Consider the following 20,564-nt stretch of genomic DNA (forward strand, 5'->3'; position numbering starts at 1 on the left):
GTGACAATGTGCAGGATAAGGTTTACAAAGAAAATCTGGCATTTTATCTGGTGGTGCTATTAGCTAGAGTTTCCTTTCTTTTTATTGTTTCAATAATTGTTATTTTGACAGTAAAGTTCTGCAAATGGAGACATTCTAGAATGTTTTATAAATCAATCGGAAACACTCCATCTCATTCCAAGTTCGTATTCTACACCTAGCTATGCAGACGCTGGCGGAATTGGAACACTTCAACACGTGTACAATTACGAGGTTTGCTTAACCACTAATGCGGGTAAAAGCGAATTCAAATATATCAGACCTTGCAGCCAAAGCCTTGTAAGTGTTGACCCCAGTAGAACAAAGACCGTGCAACACGAGCAGAAAGAGAAGAATGTAAGCGAAGACAATGATCTTTACAAAGAGGTGAGTCTCTGGTTTTCGATTTTAAATATGGTAACAAGACTTGACATATATCACGGTTGTACTTATCACATATGACTGAATGATGTTGAAGTTACATACAATTTTCTAGAATGCCAATTTTATACAAGTTCAACCTTTGCTGTTACTGTTCTCCTTAATACAGCAACGTGTATTATCATTATAATAGCAGATGTTTATGAATGAAATTGAGCCACTTTTTTCAAACCTTTCAACGTGTGTTTTATTAGGGAGTACGTGGTATATATGTTGCTGTTCACTAACATGGTGCTGAAATGCAATGCATGTTGCATTAGGCTGCTTGTAGATATGTATCTACTGGTTAAACCTTGAAGATTAGAAACATCACGATTGGTCATCATTTTATTGTGCTGACGATCATTTTGTTCCTTAAGTGTATATGTTTTTTTTTTTTTGGTTTGTTTGTTTTGTTTTGTTTTGTTTTTTGTTTTGTTTTTAAATAAACGATATTATCTTTTGAATAAAACGTTATTAAGGATTTAACTGGTGCATAAGAGGTTTTACATGCATATATGTATTATTTACTCATTTATTTATTAATAAATACATGCAAACAATCAAAATAAAGAAGCACTATGGAATAAAAAAAAATAGTATTAAAAATAGGTCCAGACATTTCCATTCAAGCTGCAGCAAGTGTGATAATGTAATAATCTTACATTGTTCACAAACCATTAACACATATGCGTATCCCCTTTTAATAATTGATTATACCTTTTTGCTGGCTCTGTTTACTCCCATAACAGCACGTATCCACTAAAATATAAGTTCATAATAAGTCATGGAAAACAATTTTCTTAAATACTAACACATTAATTAATTAATTAATGAACTAATTAATGAATTAATTAATCAATCAATCAATTAATTAATAATAATAATAATAAATAATAATAATAATAATAATAATAATAATAATAATAATAATAATAATAATAACAACACTTCCTTTATGTTTTGAGTGTTCTATCAGCACATACCATAAACATGCGTACAGTTCACATATTTCACAAAAAAATGATCTTATCATTCAATTGGCAAGATGTATTAAGTCTGTATTGTTTCTTTAAATAAATATATCTGCTATTCCTAACTAGGACTCTAAGTGCCACTGTTGATCAACGAGGTGGTATTCTGCAAGCGCAGATCCAGCAGGACCTCCCATATTATTGCTCAGTATAAGACAGACAGAAAGAGCAGCTTCCACTATACAGTGCCTGGATTACAATACAGAGACTGTGGATACAGAAACTCTGTACATTTTGGATAATTTGAATACACGATAAAGCATCTCGTAAACGGGTATAATTTGACATTTTGAGCCTCTTTTGGTGTAGGTATTTATATGGTCATCATGTTAAAGCTTGGATTCAGTCGGTTTGATGTTGCATTTACAAAGGGAGGATGGGCACTGAAATGGCAAGTACAGTTATTCCTTCTTTGTTTGTATCGTTTAGATTTGGTGCATGGGAAAGTTCGATATTCAATTCCAGAAGAAATGACAAAAGGGTCATTTGTAGGTAATATTGCACAAGATTTGGGTTTAGATCTTAAAAGACTGACATCTGGCAGCGCACGAATCGTTACGGAAGAAAACACTCCCTTTGTTAACCTTGATGCAGATAAAGGGATATTAGTTGTTAGTCAAAAGATAGACAGGGAGCAATTATGTGGGCAAATATCTCCGTGTACTTTAAGTTTTGAGATCGTTCTTGAAAATCCTTTTGAATTACACCATGTAACAGTGGAAATTCGAGATGTTAATGACAACAATCCAGCATTTCCGCAAAATGAAATCCGATTAGAAATAAGCGAGTCGGCAGTGCCAGGAGCGCGGTTCCTACTAGAAAGCGCAGTGGACCCCGATGTAGGGGTAAACGCTCTTCAAAGCTACACTCTTAACCCCACAGATCATTTTATATTAACGACCCGTTCTACGTCTAGTAAATATGTTGAAATGGTACTCCAGTCTTCTTTAGATAGAGAGAAACAAGACGATATAATTTTAATATTAACAGGTGTTGATGGGGGGAACCCTCAGAGGTCTGGCACAGTTAAAATACACATAGTTGTTTTAGATGCAAATGACAATGCTCCTGTTTTTAGCCAGCCGGTTTACAAAGCGTCTGTGCTTGAAAATTCTTTAAAGGGTACTTTAGTGGCTACAGTTAACGCAACTGATGCAGATAAGGGATCAAATGGGCATGTAACATATTCGTTTACCCACATCACAGACACCGTTGGTGAACTGTTCGAACTAGATCCACATAATGGTGAAATCAAGGTCGCAGGGCACATCGATTTCGAAAAAGACAAAATGTATGAAATAAACATACAAGTAAAAGATGACGGCGGTCTTACAGATTCCAGTAATGTAATAATTGACGTTATTGATGTAAATGATAATGCTCCATTAATAAAGCTAAAGTCTTTTTCAAGTCCTATACCCGAAGACTCATTGCCCGGTACAGTCGTAGGTCTTATTAATATCCAAGATATAGACTCTGGGAGAAACGGACAGATTCATTGTTCAGTTAACAGAAACGTTCCTTTTAAAATTAAATCATCATTAAAGAACTATTACACTTTGGTCACTGATAGTATTTTGGACAGAGAAACTGTCTCAGTATATAATATTACAATCATTGCTACAGACGAAGGCTCCCCTACTCTATCCAGTAACCAGACAATAACACTGAGAATATCAGATATTAATGATAATGCTCCTACTTTTAATCAGGCCGTTATCAACACGTATATAACGGAAAACAATTCCCCAGGAAAGTCTATCGCTTCTGTACAAGCCAAAGATCCTGACTGGGAACAGAACGCTCGATTATCTTACTTCCTTATAGAAGCGCAAATAAATGAAACTCCAGTATCTTCATATATTTCCATTAACTCCGATAGTGGCACCGTTTATGCAGCACGCTCGTTTGATTATGAACAGATCAGAGAGTTCCAAATCCAAGTTAAAGCTCAGGATGGAGGTTCTCCACCACTTTATAGCAACGTGACTGTAAACATCTTTGTACAGGACCAGAACGACAATGCTCCCCAGATTCTCTATCCAGTACAAACTGAAAGCTCTCTGGTGGCTGAAATGGTGCCTCGTTCAGCTGATGTTGGCTATCTTGTGACTAAAGTGGTAGCTGTTGATGCCGACTCTGGACAGAATGCGTGGCTTTCATACAAACTGCACAAAGCTACAGACAGGACACTTTTTGAAGTGGGACTGCAAAATGGGGAGATAAGGACTTTGCGCCTAGTTGTTGACAAAGATGCTGTGAAACAAAGACTTGTTGTTTTAGTGGAGGACAACGGTCAGCCCTCTCGTTCAGCTACAGTGAATGTGAACGTGGCGGTTGCAGACAGCTTCCCTGAAGTACTTTCAGAGTTCAGTGACAATGCGCAGGATAAGGATTACAATGACAATCTGACATTTTATTTGGTGGTATCATTGGCTACAGTTTCCTTTCTTTTTATTGTCTCCATTATAATGTTGTTGTCAGTGAAGTTCTGCAAATGGAGACAATCCAGACTGTTTTATAAATCAAATGGAAACCTCCCTATAATTCCAAGTTCATATTATCCTCCTCAATATGCAGACGTTGGTGGGACTGGAACTCTTCGCCACGTGTACAATTACGAAGTGTGTTTAACTACTGATTCCGGAAAGAGTGAGTTTAAGTATATCAGACCTTGTAGCGAAAGCCTTGTAAATGTTGACCCGAGTGGAGCAGAGACCATGCCCCACGTGCAGGAGAAGAACCTAATACAAGACGCTGATCCAACGACACAGGTGAGACGCATTTGTGTAATACAGCATAGGCTATGCAACTATTTGTTACTCTACAAACGAATCACGTTCAGAATTGTACCGTTGTAACTATGTATATTTTGTCAATGTGACACTATGGTGTCCCATTTTAGTTGAGAATGCATTATTTTAGCGCATTAGTTTGGTTTTATTATCAAATTTTCATTTTACTAGAATTTAAGAATGTTTGTTTACTATTGGACTCAGGAATATCACTTGCAGCAGTATTTGGTTGTTTGAAGTGTAGCAAACTGGACATCGGAGAAAAAAAAAAAAACACAAAAAATTCGGCGTTTAGCTGTTCGCTTTGTGGAACATCTACGGTATGCGAATTAACACCTCTACATCTCCTGTTGCCAGACATTTTAACACAAATAACCACATTACAATTTGTGGTATAGATCACTGCTATGGAACCATTGTAGCCAGGAAGCAAAAAAGAACGCAAATTAATTTTCAAATCAGGCATTTTGGAACTTCTTGGAATTAACATTCTATTCTGAAGTCATCGTGCCATCATCCTCCCGAACTTTTCTTTTGAAATACAACTTGTTTATAACAACAGCTTGTTTACAGCTTTTTCCATCCAGCGGAAGGACTTGTAGTCCTTAATGTTCTGGTATAATTTATATTTATCAATTATTTACATTTTTGTGTCACTATAAATGTAATATATTAAACTGCTTAGACCTTAAAACGACAGACGTATTATGTACACATTTCTACTTTACAATATTACGGTAAATCTAGTCAGCAGATAAGCGAATAAATAAACAAATACATACATAAACTTTTAAGTTTGTTGGTACTCAAGCATGGGCTGATTTCAGCATTTGTTTTTCATTGTACTGAAAACACTTGGTAACATTGAAGATTTGCAAATATTTTAATATGTGTACATAGTTCACTTTAATTGATAGTAGCCTGCAAACATGTAAATGTCAGGTAAAACCTATCAATAACATTAGTAAGTTATGAATTCCCAATATACTGTAGCTTTAAATATGTATCTGTGTAGTCCTTAAATTGTACTCTAAGTGCCGCTGTTGATCAGTCAGGTGATTTTTTTGCAAGAAAAAAAAAACCCACCAGGACCTCCCACGTTATTGTTCAGTATAAGACAGACAGCAAGAGCAGCTTGCACTACACAGTGTGTGGATTACAAACAGATACTGCGGCTACGGATACTCAGCACGTTTGGATTTCGATATTATTTATATACGGGATACCTGGAAATTATTAGCCACTGGTATATGTTCATATTTCAATATTTATCATGCTAAACTTTGGATTGCATCGATTTGACTTCGCTTTAAGAAACAAAAGCTCTTCATTGAAATGGCGAGTACAATTCTGCGTTCTTTGTTTGTGCGTAGCAGATTTTGCATATGGACAAGCTCACTATACGATTCCAGAAGAAATGAATAAAGGTTCAGTTGTTGGTAATATTTCACAAGATTTGGGATTAGACCTTAAAAGACTGATATCTGGCAGGGCTCGTATGGTTACTAAAGGCAGCACTCATTATGTCGTACTTGATTTAAATAAAGGGATACTAGTTGTTAACGAAAGAATTGACAGGGAGAATTTATGCAGACAAGTGTCTCTTTGCAGTTTTAGTTTTGAGATTGTTCTTGAAAATCCTCTCGAATTACATGGCATTACAGTAGAAATTCAGGATGTTAACGACAATACTCCTACATTTCCAAAGAGTGAGATTCGATTGGAGATGATTGAGTCGGCTTTACCGGGAGCTCGCTTCCTTCTGGAAAGCGCAGTGGACCCCGATGTAGGCGTAAACGCTCTACAAAGCTACACTCTTAACCCCACTGATCATTTTCGCTTAAAGACTAGTTCTGGTAGCAGTAAATATGTAGAGATGGTGCTACAGTCTGCTTTAGACCGTGAAAAGCAAGGTGAGTATTTTCTTGTTTTAACAGCAGTAGATGGTGGGACCCCTCAGAGGTCGGGCACAGTGCAAATACGCATAATTGTTCTGGATGCCAACGACAACGCTCCAGTTTTTAGTCAGGCAGTGTATAAAGCTTCTGTGTTTGAAAATTCGGTGAAAGGTACTTTAGTAACGACAGTTACTGCAACTGATGCTGATATAGGCTCAAATAAAGAAATAACTTATTATTTTACTCACATCACAGACAATATTTCAGAAAGGTTTGAATTAGACCCAGATACAGGCGAAATTAGAATTGCTGGACAAGTGGATTTTGAAAAACAAAACGTGTATGAGATAAATGTCCAAGCAAAAGATTCTGGTGGTCTTACAGATTCCACTAACGTAATAATAGAAATTTTAGATGTAAATGACAATGCCCCTGTAATAACTTTGACGTCATTCTCGAGTCCTATACCCGAAGACTCGCTGCCGGGCACAGTCATAGCTCTTATTAATGTTCAAGATTTAGACTCTGGAAAAAATGGTCAGGTTCTTTGTTCAATTAACCAACAGTTTCCTTTTAAAATACAATCTTCCTTAAAAAATTACTACACATTGGTGACTAGAAGTATTTTGGACAGAGAAATGGTCTCAGAATATAATATTACTGTTACTGCTGCAGATGAAGGCTCGCCTCCACACTGTAGTAATCAAACGATAACGCTTAAAATATCTGATGTTAATGATAATGCGCCGACTTTCAATAAGAACATTTACACGACATATGTGATGGAAAACAACTCGCCTGGGTTATCGATTTTTTCTTTACAAGCTGAAGACCAAGACTGGAGTAATAACGCTCGTATATCTTACTTTCTTGAAGACGGACAGGTACACGGGAAACCGGTGTCTTCATTTATTTCTATTAACTCGGACACTGGAATCATGTATGCAGTTCGCTCTTTTGATTATGAAAAAATCAAAGACTTCAAATGCCATGTTACAGCTCAAGATGGAGGTTCACCGTCACTTAGCAGCAACGTGACTGTAAACATCTTTGTGCAGGACCAGAATGACAATGCGCCTCAGATTCTCTATCCAGTACAAACTGAAATCTCTCTGGTAGCTGAAATGGTGCCTCGTTCAGCTGATGTTGGCTATCTTGTGACTAAAGTGGTAGCTGTTGATGCCGACTCTGGACAGAATGCGTGGCTTTCATACAAACTGCACAAAGCTACAGACAGGACACTTTTTGAAGTGGGGCTACAAAATGGGGAGATAAGGACATTGCGCCAGGTTGTTGACAAAGATGCTGTGAAACAAAGACTTGTTGTTTTAGTGGAGGATAATGGTCAGCCCTCTCGTTCAGCTACAGTGAATGTGAACGTGGCAGTTGCTGACAGCTTTCCTGAAGTACTTTCCGAATTCAGTGACTTCATACAGGATAAGGATTACAACGAAAATCTGACATTTTATTTGGTGGTATCATTGGCTACAGTTTCGTTTCTCTTTATTGTCTCCATTGTAGTTTTGTTGTCGATGAAGTTATGCAATTGGAGACATTCTAAACTGTTTTATAAATCGAATGGAAACCTCCCTGTTATTCCTACTTCGTATTACCCGCCCCGCTATGCAGACGTTGGAGAGACAGGAACACTTCGACATGTGTACAACTACGAAGTTTGTTTAACAACTAATTCCGGAAAAAGTGAATTCAGATATATCAGACCTTGCAGCCAAAGCATGTTAAGCGTTGAGCCCACCGCTGCAGATACAATGCCACATGTTATGAAGGAGAATAACATTATTGAAGACAGTGACCTTTCCATGCAGGTGAGCCGCGTCAGTAAATACATTTACATATTGCATAATGTCAGTGTATCAATTGTATTTGTGGATTTAATTGTATTTGTCTCTTTCAAAGTAAATAATTTTTTTTTTTTCTAGGGGACACTTGATACAAGTCTATATCAGTATTCAAAAGTAGAGTGGGACATAATTAGACAGGGATAACTAAGGGCTGTGTAGAAGATGCAAAATCTTTAGGCATGATACTGATTGACAGCAGTACCAACAAATGAAATGCATTTGAAAATGAAAACATTTATGTTGGTCTTGTTCATAAGTCTGCAATGTCTGTAACTCAATCAGTTTTCAATTGTTTAATAACTGTGTACACCTGCTATCTACAGCCTTAATCTTGCGAATAACAGAAGGATACAGCACAGCAATGTGATACTAGTGTTGTTAGGTTTGACAGTTTTTAAAACCGTACTATAGGTGGGAAAATGCTACGTGTACAGGAAAAGCTGAATTAACGAAGTGCTTGTTTTACTTTATTTTAAACAAAAATGCGTTCGTGGAGCTTGCTCAGTCATTTAGAGTCCTTTGGCTTGATTGTTATTATTTTGCTTTGTTTAAAACTAACTTGATCCTTGCGCAATTGCCCGTACTGTTTTGAAATATTCCATTTGTTGGTACCGTTGTTGTTGATTTCTCCATGACCAGCACACTACAGCAACGTTGGAATGTGTTTTATATGGTTTTGTCCAGATGATATTTGCACTGTTCAGATTATTTTATTGATATTGCTAATTGTTAGAATGAATACAGCAACAATGACTGGTTGGTACTCTGCTTTGTATTGCGCAGCTAACCCTACTGTAGCTTATGAAGACGTTTCGCACTGTGACGTTGTTGCTGAACTAGGGGAACTTAAGTTGTGTCTGGGGACTAGAGGGAGAGATCATTACCACGGGGTACTCTGAGCCAGTGTCTTTGAGCTAGGTATTCTAAAATGCTATATGAACAAGCAACAAACCTGTGCCAATGAAATAAAGACTACTGAGCGGAGAAACCTCGTTTGGACAGCGTTTATACACTTCATGAATCCGACCGGCTCATTTGAAGAGAACACGTAAACTTTACCGGCCTACATAGTGATTAATCACATTCTCGTAATCTTGCATGATATATCTGTTTATACGCATCTGCTTCCTCCTTCGCCTCCTTTGAATTATCTGTGGCAAAACTAATAGTTTTGGCCTTTTTCATTATTTTTGACAATTCCCCGATAATGTATTCGCATTGTAGAGTTTGATTTCGCTGTACAAGTTTTAAAATATTCTTTTTAAATGTTTGCTTTCAACTGAAAGTGCAACACATTTGCGTTTCCAAGTACTTACCATTTCTTTGAGTTAATGTTGTGCTTTAAAAAAAAAAAAAAAAAGATTCTGGTTGCACAGTAGGCATAGTTGAGTGATTGCATACTCCCAGATAAAAGCGGGGTGTTCGGTTGACCGGTCAGTTCGTAGGTTTGGTGCTTGTAACGGAGGGTCTACTCTAATTTATTTCAAGCACAGTTTCTTCCTATTGTTCCTTTTTTTGTTCTGAAAAGTATTATACAACATTATTATAACCTGAAAATACGTATTTATATAAAGTTATATATTGGATTATTATATTTGGTCTTTATTTGTATTCTATAAAAACTTAATTCATGTCGAGCAAAATTTAAGTAAACTTTGCATTCTGGGACATTGGTACTGTATGTTGTGTTATTATCAATAGATCTGGTGCATACAATATCTGTTGCTTTTATGAAGGACTATTTTTTGGGACTTTATTATTTGTATTACAAATTATGCATTAAATGTGTTCTTGAATCAACAGTATTTTTCTTTGGTAAACATTCTGGTAAATCGAAAATTAAACTTGGTCTTAAACATGCACCTATGCATTTTCCTGTTATCCTACCTGTTTTCTACTCTGAATGTTTTTTCAGGTAAAGACAGGACTTTCATTTTTAAAAATACAATGTCTTAGTATTCACTGTCTACAGAGTATATACAGAATAAATGTACAAACATTTTGCTTGAAATACATTGATCTGCAGTTTTTGAATGCAACTCTAAGTGCCGCTGTTGATCAACAAGGTGATGTTCTGCAAGCGCAGATCCAGCAGGAACGCCCATATTATTGCTCAGTATAAAACAGACAGAAAGAGCAGCTTCCACTATACAGTGCCTGGATTACAACACAGAGACTGTGGATACAGAAACAGTATATTTTGGATAATCGAGATCATCGTGTTTATAAAGCATTTGATATTTGGAAATTGTGAACACTGACATTTGTTTTGAAGGATACATAATGCGAAATTGTGGACTAATTCGACGTGAAATCGCCTTGAAAATGGTAGGACAGATTATCAAATGGCAAGTATACGTATTGATTGTTTGTGTTTCTATTGCAAATATAGCAGATGGGCAAATTCGTTATTCTATTCCAGAAGAAATGGGGAAAGGGTCTTTTGTAGGGAACATAGCAAAGGATTTAGGATTAGATCTTAAAAGACTAATATCAGGCCGAGCTCGCATTGTTACTGAAGACAGCAGTCAGCATATTCAGATGGATGTGGATAAAGGAATATTGCTTGTTAAAGAAAAGATAGACAGGGAGCAGTTATGTGGACAAATATCCCCCTGCAGTTTCAGTTTCGAAGTTGTTCTTGAAAATCCCATGGAATTGTTTAGTATTACAGTGGAAATATTGGATATTAACGATAATGCTCCCGAATTTCCCGAGAATGAGATTACTTTAGAAATGAGTGAATTAGCGGTGCCTGGAGCTCGTTTTGTGCTTGAGAGCGCCGTGGACCCTGATGTCGGTGTTAATACTCTACAGACCTATGCTCTCTACCCTAGTGATCATTTTATTTTAAAAGTACAATCACATCCAGATGGTAGTATGTATGTAGAGATGATTCTGCAAACGCCTCTGGATCGAGAAAGTCACGAGACTATTAATTTAGTATTAACTGCTACTGATGGTGGGAGCCCTCAGAAATCTGGCAAAGTAAAGATACACATTCGTGTTCTGGATGTGAATGACAACCCCCCTGTTTTTAGCCAGGCAGTTTACAAAGCTGTTGTTGTTGAAAATTCCATAAAAGGCATGTTGGTGACAACAGTCACCGCAACTGACGCAGACAAAGGATCCAACGGGTACATAACCTACTCTTTTAATCATATCACAGACCGCATTAGCGAACTGTTTGTATTGGATAACAAAAATGGTGAAATAAAAGTGTCAGGGCAAATCGATTATGAAAAGGCTAAACAACATCAGATGAATATCCTTGCAAAAGATCAAGGGGGTCTGATAGACTCCTGTAAAGTAATAATTGAAGTCATCGATATAAATGATAATGCTCCTTTAATAACTTTAACTTCATTCTCGAGTCCCATTCTAGAAAACGCCCTACTTGGAACTACAGTAGCTATTATTAATGTCAAAGACCTCGATTCCGGAAAAAATGGCCAAGTACATTGTTCAATAAACCAGAAGCTTCCTTTTAAAATACAATCTTCATTAACAAACTATTATAATCTGGTTACCGAAAGTAATTTAGATCGAGAAACTGTTTCTGAATATAATATTACTATAACTGCCACAGACGAAGGTTCGCCGTCTCTTTCCAATAACAAAACGATCGTATTAAAAATATCTGATGTTAACGATAATGCACCTAAATTCGAGGAGGAAATATACAATGCATATGTGATGGAAAACACTTCCCCCGGCATATCTATATTTTCTGTACAAGCCGAAGATCCTGACTGGGAGCAGAACGCTCAAATATCTTTCTTTCTTATAGAAGCACAGATTAATGGAACGCCTCTATCTTCATATATTTCCATTAACTTAGACAGTGGAATATTATACGCAGTGCGCTCGTTCGATTATGAGCAAATCAAATTGTTCCAAATCCACGTTAAAGCTCAAGATGGAGGTTCTCCGCCGCTCAGCAGCAATGTGACTGTAAACATCTTTGTGCAGGATCAGAACGACAATGCTCCCCAGATTATCTATCCAGTACAAACTGAAGGCTCTCTGGTGGCTGAAATGGTGCCTCGTTCAGCTGATGTTGGCTATCTCGTGACTAAAGTGATAGCTATTGATGCCGACTCTGGACAGAATGCGTGGCTTTCATACAAAATGCACAAAGCTACAGACAGGACACTTTTTGAAATAGGACTGCAAAATGGGGAGATAAGGACGTTGCGCCAGGTTGTTGACAAAGATGCTGTGAAACAAAGACTTGTTGTTTTAGTGGAGGACAACGGTCAGCCCTCTCGTTCAGCTACAGTGAATGTGAACGTGGCGGTTGCAAACAGCTTCCCTGAAGTACTTTCAGAGTTCAATGACAATGCGCAGGATAAGGATTACAATGACAGTCTGACATTTTATTTAGTGGTATCATTGGCTACAGTTTCCTTTCTTTTTATTGTTTCCATAATAATTATGTTGTCAATAAAGATCTACAAATGGAGACAAACCAGGCTGTTTTATAAATCACATGGAAACCCCCCTGCTATTCCATATTACCCACCCCAGTATGCAGGTGTTGGGGGAACAGGAACACTTCGACATGTGTACAATTACGAAGTGTGTTTGACAACTGATTCGGGAAAGAGCGAATTTAAATACATCAGACCGTGCAGTCAAAGTCTTGTAAGTGTTGATTCCCGTGGAACAGAGACCATGCCATGTGGACAGAAGGAAAATAACTTAAAGCAAAACACGGATCATTCAATACAGGTGAGACATTGGGTATGAGCCCATCAAGTTTAGAAATTAGCCTGATTAAGCAATGTATAATATAATAAAGCAATTTACACAATGTATTTGTGAAAATAAAATAAAACTGCTAATGTCACATAACAGCTATATGTTCACAAGTTTTGTATGAACCTATAGAATTATTTAATTCTGCAAAAGTCAAATGAAACCAGTTGAACAAATCTAGATTTACATATTTAATTACATAATGCTTTGTAGTTTTCCATATACTTAACTAAAAGTAGATTTTTTTTCTATTATGACATTTTTAAATTTAACATGAAATATTGTAGTAGATTGTGTGATATCATGCTACAGTTTATGTGATTATATGATGTTAAATAACACAGCAAAATTATGTTCATACATTTTTTTTCTTTTTTTTCTTTTTTTTTTTTTTTAAATAGGTCTCAGTCGTAAAATTGATATAATGCACAACGTCTGGCGATAGTTATAAGAAGAAATTTGTTATTTTGCTTTTACAAATACTGTGCAAACATATATATATATATATATATATATATATATATATATATATATATATATATATATATATATATATATACATATATATATATATATATATATATATATATATATATATAGATATAGAGAGAGAGAGAGAGAGAGAGAGAGAGAGAGAGAGAGAGAGAGAGAGAGAGAGAGAGAGAGATAGATAGATAGATAGATAGATAGATATATAGATTTTTTAATTAAAGTGACTTCATTAACTATAAAAAGTGATGATCATGCTTATTCCTCTATTCTACAGCCATTTCTAGCACAGTCTGAACATCATAAAGCGTGGGGTAAAATGTCTTGTTTAACTTATGCTGCTACATAGTTTATAATTTAATTATTATATTATTTATGATGTCGTTTTATTGAAATGCGATTTCGCACATTATTTCTTCCCATTTAATTAAATAATAATAATAATAATAATAATAATAATAATAATAATAATAATAATAAATAATAATAATAATGGTTATTATAGCGTCAGAAGGTACCACTTTGCAAGGTGGTTGTCTTATTCTATATATATATATATATATATATATATATATATATATATATATATATATATATATATATATACATATATATATATATATATATATACTGAACAATATACTGAACACAGCAGCGCCGATGTGAGCTGAATTATGTTTCAGAACCAAGTTGTCGGACAGCGACATAAATACAAAGTAAATACTACATATATAGACCTAAGAAATGTTTTATATGAACTGACACTGCAGTGAAAATACAAACGGCGTTTTTCTAAAGTTGAATTCTAACTGCCTAGGTGAAATTCAGATACAGGACAGATGTTCTCATTTAATAGTTCTGCATTGCTACTAAATTAATAATATTTGGGGATCGTTGTATTTGTGAGACAGATTATTTATTGCATTGCTTTTCATGTATTTGAAAATTGAATGGTTATTTATTTAGGCATACCAAGATATATAATAAACAAGGGTGTGATTGGAATAACATTAGCAATAAATGTTGAATTTCTATTCAGGAATATTAAGATATACATTATGCAAGTCATAGGAATAAAACAGGCAACAACTGTAACACCACCAGTTATTTTACTTGAATTCAGTTGTCTTAGTTCTGTGGTTAAATAGTGCACATATAACCAACTGTCAAAGTCAGATGGTAGAGGGACATTATAGTTCTTGTTCTGTTATGTGGTCCAAAAGTGCATCTTCCCATCGGATTGTAATAAAAACAAACAAGTACTCTGCAATTATTTAATAATGCAATATAGTAAATGACAAATCAATAAGATAAAATAAATGCAACATCCATGATTTTAGTATTGACACATTTGTTGTGTTGTTCTTTATTTTTGTGTTGTTTCTTTTGCAATGATTATTTTATTCTGGTTTCCTACTATATTATTCTATTACACGAAATAAAACGAACATTCGGAGTATAGCTTTAAATACATATTATAAAGCTAAACTCTAGATGCCGCTGTTGATCAACGAGGTGCTGTTCTGCAAGCACAGATCGAGCAGGACCTCCCATATTATTGCTCAGTATAAGACAGACAGAAAGATCTGCTTGCTCTATGCAGTGTCTGGATTACAACACAGAAACTGCGGATATAGAAAAAGCATATTCGGGACGCTCGGGGTTGTTTAAAAAGGATCATTTTAATAAAGCCTTATCTTTTTGGGAAGTGGGAATCGGGGTGTATGATTTTATTTGACAAGTCATGGAAGGTATTGGATTAATTCGACTTGAAATCGCCTTGAAAAACATAAAATGGACAGTCAAATGGCAAGTATACGTATTCATTGTCTGTGTTTCTATTGCACATATAGTAGGTGGGCAAGTTCGTTATTCTATTCGAGAAGAAATGGAGAAAGGGTCGTTTATAGGGAACATAGCAAAGGATTTGGGATTAGATATTAAAAGACTAATATCTGGTACAGCGCGTATTGTTTCTGAAAACAGCAATCAATACGTTCAGCTAGATGGTTATAAAGGAATATTGCTTGTTAAAGAAAAGATAGACAGGGAGCAGTTATGTGGCGAAATATCTCCCTGCAGTTTCAGTTTCGAAGTTATTCTAGAAAATCCCATGGAATTGTTTAGTATTACGGTGGAAATTCTGGATGTTAACGACAATGTTCCTACATTTGCGAAGAATGAAATTGTATTAGAAATAAGCGAGTCGGCTGTGCCTGGAGCTCGTTTCTTATTAGAGAGCGCTGTGGACCCTGACGTGGGCGTCAACACTCTCCAAAGCTATTCCCTTTACCCTACTGATAATTTTCTTCTAAAAGTACAAACAAATTCAGATGGCAGTAAACGTGTAGAGATGATGCTGCAAAACTCCCTAGATAGAGAAAAGCAAGATGATCTTTCATTAATATTAACTGCTGTTGATGGCGGAGATCCTCAGAGGTCGGGCACAGTTAAAATCCACGTTACTGTGCTTGATGCCAATGACAATGCTCCTGTTTTTAGCCAGGCGATTTACAAAGCGTCTGTGCCTGAAAATTCATTAAAAGGTACTTTAGTGTTGACAGTTAATGCAACTGATGCTGACAAAGGATCGAACGAACAGATAACTTTTTCGTTTACCCACATTACAGACCACATTAGAGAACTGTTCGTACTAGATAAAAAAAAAGGTGAATTAAAAGTTGTAGGGCGAATCGACTATGAAAAAGCTAAACATTATCAGATGGACATATTAGCGAGAGATCATGGGGGTCTTACAGATACTTGCAAAGTAATAATTGATATAATTGACGTGAATGATAACGTTCCTACTATAACCCTAATGTCCTTCTCTAGCACTATTCCAGAAGACTCGCCACAAGGAACAACAGTAGCGATTATTAATGTAAAGGATCTCGATTCTGGGAATAATGGTCAAGTTAATTGTTTTGTCAATCAGAATATTCCATTTATAATAAAATCGTCATTAGCAAACTATTATACGTTAGTGACTGATAGCATTTTAGATCGTGAGAGTTTTTCAGAATATAACATAACAATCACTGCCACAGATGAAGGCTCCCCTTCCCTTTCCAATAACAAAACAATATTAATTAAAATATCTGATGTCAACGATAATGCACCTACTTTCGACTTAGATATCTATAAGGCATATGTGATGGAAAATAACTCACCGGGGTTATCTATATTTTGTGTACATGCTCAAGACTCCGATTCAAACCAGAACGCTAGAATAACTTACATTCTTGAAGATTCAAACATTAATGTAAGGCCCTTGGCTTCATATATTTCCATGAACTCAGACAGTGGAATTATTTATGCAGCGCGCTCGTTTGATTATGAGCAAATAAGAGAGTTCCAAATCCACGTTAAAGCTCAAGATGGAGGTTCTCCGCCGCTTAGCAGCAACGTGACTATAAACATCTTTGTGCAGGACCAGAATGACAATGCGCCTCAGATTCTCTATCCAGTACAAACTGAAAGCTCTTTGGTGGCTGAGATGGTGCCTCGTTCAGCTGATGTTGGCTATCTCGTGACTAAAGTTGTAGCTGTTGATGCCGACTCTGGACAGAATGCGTGGCTCTCATACAAACTGCACAAAGCTACAGACAGGACACTTTTTGAAGTGGGGCTGCAAAATGGGGAGATAAGGACGTTGCGCCAGGTTGTTGACAAAGATGGTGTGAAACAAAGACTTGTTGTTTTAGTGGAGGATAATGGTCAGCCCTCTCGTTCAGCTACAGTGAATGTGAACGTGGCGGTTGCAGACAGCTTCCCTGAAGTACTTTCAGAGTTCAGTGACAATGCAGAGGATAAGGATTACAATGAAAACGTAACATTTTATTTAGTGGTGTCATTGGCTACAGTTTCCTTTCTTTTTATTGTTTCCATTATAATTCTGTTGTCACTGAAGTTTTGCAAATGGAGACATTCTAGACTATTATATAAATCCAACGGAAACCTCCCAGCCATTCCAAGTTCGTATTACCCACCCCGCTATGCAGACGCCGGGGGTACAGGGACACTTCAACACGTGTACAACTACGAAGTTTGTTTGACAACCGATTCGGGGAAGAGTGAATTCAAATATATCAGACCTTGTAGCCAGAGCCTTGCAAGTGTTGACCCCAGTGCTGCAGCGACGTTGCTGCACGTGCAGAAGGAATCTAACCTGATAGAAAACACGGACCCTTTCAAACAGGTGAGTCTTGAATATAATGTCATTGTGTCAGCAATGTACCGTGTCCACCCAAAATATATGTTTATATATGGGTATTATCCTGTGTTATATAGAATGCATACATTTGTATAGCTTCATATAGTATACTTTTTAAAACATCACATAACACTATAGGGACTAGATTCCCAAAACTATTTAACAGAAGAACGCAATCAATGCATTTGACCAAACCAGAAATAAAGATTTCAGATATCTAATATACTGAATGGGGCTTATAAAAAAGTGTTTTGAAAACCTGTTAGAATTGTAATTGGCGTATTTTTAGGTGATGACATTTGAAGTAAAACAAATAAATAACATTATTCTATATTTCGGTTTGACCACCAATGTCTGTTCTGTTCATGGATTAATTATATGTTTCATTATTATGTCACAACATTATTTCACCTGCGAATAACTCATTTGAGCTCCCCGTGCGAGCTACATGCCTTGTTCTTTTTCGATTTGGGGTTTGTAAGCACTGTCTCAATATATTCTGTTTAAAACAATTATTCATAGAAATGAGAGGGTATGGGGAAGGTAAAGGATGCCGCAATGACTTGACTATCTAATCTGCAATAACTAGTATTTGTCCATAGGTAACAAGGGAGTTAATATTAGTCTGTGCTGGTGCATAGTTATGTATGTTGAAAAAGTTTATGATTTTGGTTATTGGTGTCTAATGACCTATATGTTATTCTCTATTCTCCATTGTGTTCTGAGTGCGTAATATGTGACCTAACGATCGTATTATCTAATGAGAAAAACATCCACCTGCTGCTCAGATCCTATTGTTTAGTGACATGATTTTGCAACTAACCTGTAAGTACCAAAGAAGTATGCGGCTTGGTAAGAAGGTAGGTTTGGCATCAATGTAGGTAGGTAATTGAACTTAGTAGGATTCAGAACATAGCAAACTACGCGAGTTAGTACCACAATTTAGCGGTAATATAATATATTGTAGCGTGCACGGGGGTAGGGGTTAGGGGTCAGAGCTGGCAGGTGATGCATTTAAACATCAACACATAAGCCAGAGATCGGCTCCTGCAAGAGCTCGGCTCTTTTGTACAGCTATGACGGCGCTATGCTTCAAAGCGGGAGGTCCTTCGCTTGCAATTGACCCCCGCCTGCAAACGAATGCTTGCGGGAACAGATGTTCGCTACATTGGTATCAGAGTGAAGGCACTTTGAAACCTGTAACCTGGTGAGCAAATACGAGGGCAGACATGGGGCTGGCAGGGGCGAGTGTAGCATGCACGGGGTCGGGGGTATGGGTGAAGGTTGATAGGAGAAGCAATCTAAACATGAAGACATAAGCCCGATATTTGCTCCTGCAAGGGAGCCCGGCTATTTTGTACAGAGGTATTGGCGCTATGCTTCAGGAAGTAAAATGCAACAGTACCTAAAAGTCAAAAGTAATCTCGACAAACACTGTACATTCTTTAATGGCAATAGGGTAGTCTTTAAAAACAAGCCTTCTATTTTTACTTTAACGTTACTTTGAACTTCTGTACAACCACGCGTATTTTCTACAAGGTTTTATTATCGGCTCAGCACATTTTTTTGAGGTTTCACACTGACTCTGCAAATTGTTACTTATATTTTAACATTATATTCTTAAACATGTTAAAACTTAAATATAAAGCCATACAGATAGATAACATAAGGAAATGCATTAATACGTTTTAAAACAGTTAGTTTAACATTATATGCACCATTTTTAGAGGTTGCCTCTGACAGTGGTTCCAGTTGGATTCATAACTGGACTGGTGTGTTTTATTCTTACTGTGATTAGCTGTAAGACAACAGGGCTAGACAGAGACTGGATAATGTTGTTATTTTATTTTTTTTAGTTTTTTTTTTTTTGTTTTTTTGTTTTGTTTTTCTTATTTCCTAATAACTGAACACATTGTATTCTGGGAGATGTAGTTGTTAGTGTAAGTTTAAGGGGGAGATGGGGAGGGGAGGCAGACAAGCTGTGAAGCAAAATTGCTATACACATTTTTACGCATTCCATTTAAATGTAGTGCATATTTCGAATTTTTTTAATGCATAAAAACGGCAGTACACAGCTTAGGAAATGTAAAATACCTTGAATTTACTCAACTGAAATGTTCAGGGATCTAATGTTTAAACTAATATTCCTGTGGCAGATTGTAGGCTATTGATTGACACCAGGGGAATAATTTTACAAAAAAAAGAAAAAATCTGTGGGGGGAACGACAAAGTTGTATCAACATTGAACACTCTGTCCCAAATAGCATCATGATTGAGAAAAAAAAAACAAAAAAAAACGCAGTTATTGCACCAGCTTACAACGAGATAGCGCTGCACTTTGTCAACATCGTTCTTATTCTTAAAATATATTATAAAAAGTATGCAATGCAAAAAATTTTAAAGCACGGCACTTGTTTACAACAAACTCTAAAAATGTCGTTCCACTAATTTTATAGTAATAAAGTGTGTAATATTGCGGTCGTCGTTTTCACTGAAACATTTGAGTTTTCAAAGTAAGTAAACCACATTGCTCTGTTTCCAGCTTCCGATATCACAGTCAAGTAAACATATCACAGTTACATACTATAACTACTGCAACACTAAACAAATAGCAGTATAGCATTTATTTTAAAATCATTTAAGTAGCAGCTACGAACACTAGACTACTCTTATTTCATATAATTGAAAAAAAAAGAAGTAATGTATTGCTTGGGCTTTACAAAAAGAGCCAGGGGTAATAATCACCCGATCGGCCTGTAATCAATTCATTGAATCAGCATTATCAAAACACATCAGACCCATTTGAATGGTCTGTGTGGTCACCCATGAGTAACACATGAGGTCCTTAGGTGATCACTAACGCATTGAATTGTGATGATAGCTAGGCAGTCCGCCCCTTGTACCTTGCGCGTGCTCGTTTCTAACTAGCCTGCTTACAACGTGAAACCACACACTTAATCTTATAATATTATGGAAAAAATGGTGTTGATGTGTAATCAAGGTGTTTTTTATGTTTTAAAATGCATATTCCAGTTGTTTATATGCCAACCCATCTCACGTGAGACTGCTTT

At 36.3% G+C, this 20,564-nt stretch overlaps 1 protein-coding gene across 8 annotated transcripts in view; it reads left to right on the plus strand.

Moving 5' to 3' along the window:
• The window catches only part of LOC121323860 (protocadherin gamma-A11-like), a 103,121-nt gene that overhangs the window by 24,771 nt on the left and 57,786 nt on the right, over positions 1–20,564 (plus strand). Inside the window, exon 1 of one of the 8 annotated variants that reach the window (XM_041265152.1) lies at positions 1,769–4,246. The exons of 4 other annotated variants lie outside the window; for them this stretch is intronic. In XM_041265152.1, coding sequence (XP_041121086.1) covers positions 1,790–4,246 — 2,457 coding nt within the window. In that variant the 5' untranslated portion in view covers positions 1,769–1,789. Of the gene's footprint in view, positions 1–1,768; positions 4,247–5,525; positions 7,992–10,271; positions 10,356–14,879; positions 17,479–20,564 lie in introns of those variants that run through there. 3 more of the 8 variants (XM_041265153.1, XM_041265159.1, XM_041265149.1) reach the window with 3 other exon arrangements.

Source organism: Polyodon spathula, chromosome 12, assembly GCF_017654505.1.
Source record: "Polyodon spathula isolate WHYD16114869_AA chromosome 12, ASM1765450v1, whole genome shotgun sequence".
NCBI lineage: Eukaryota > Metazoa > Chordata > Actinopteri > Acipenseriformes > Polyodontidae > Polyodon > Polyodon spathula.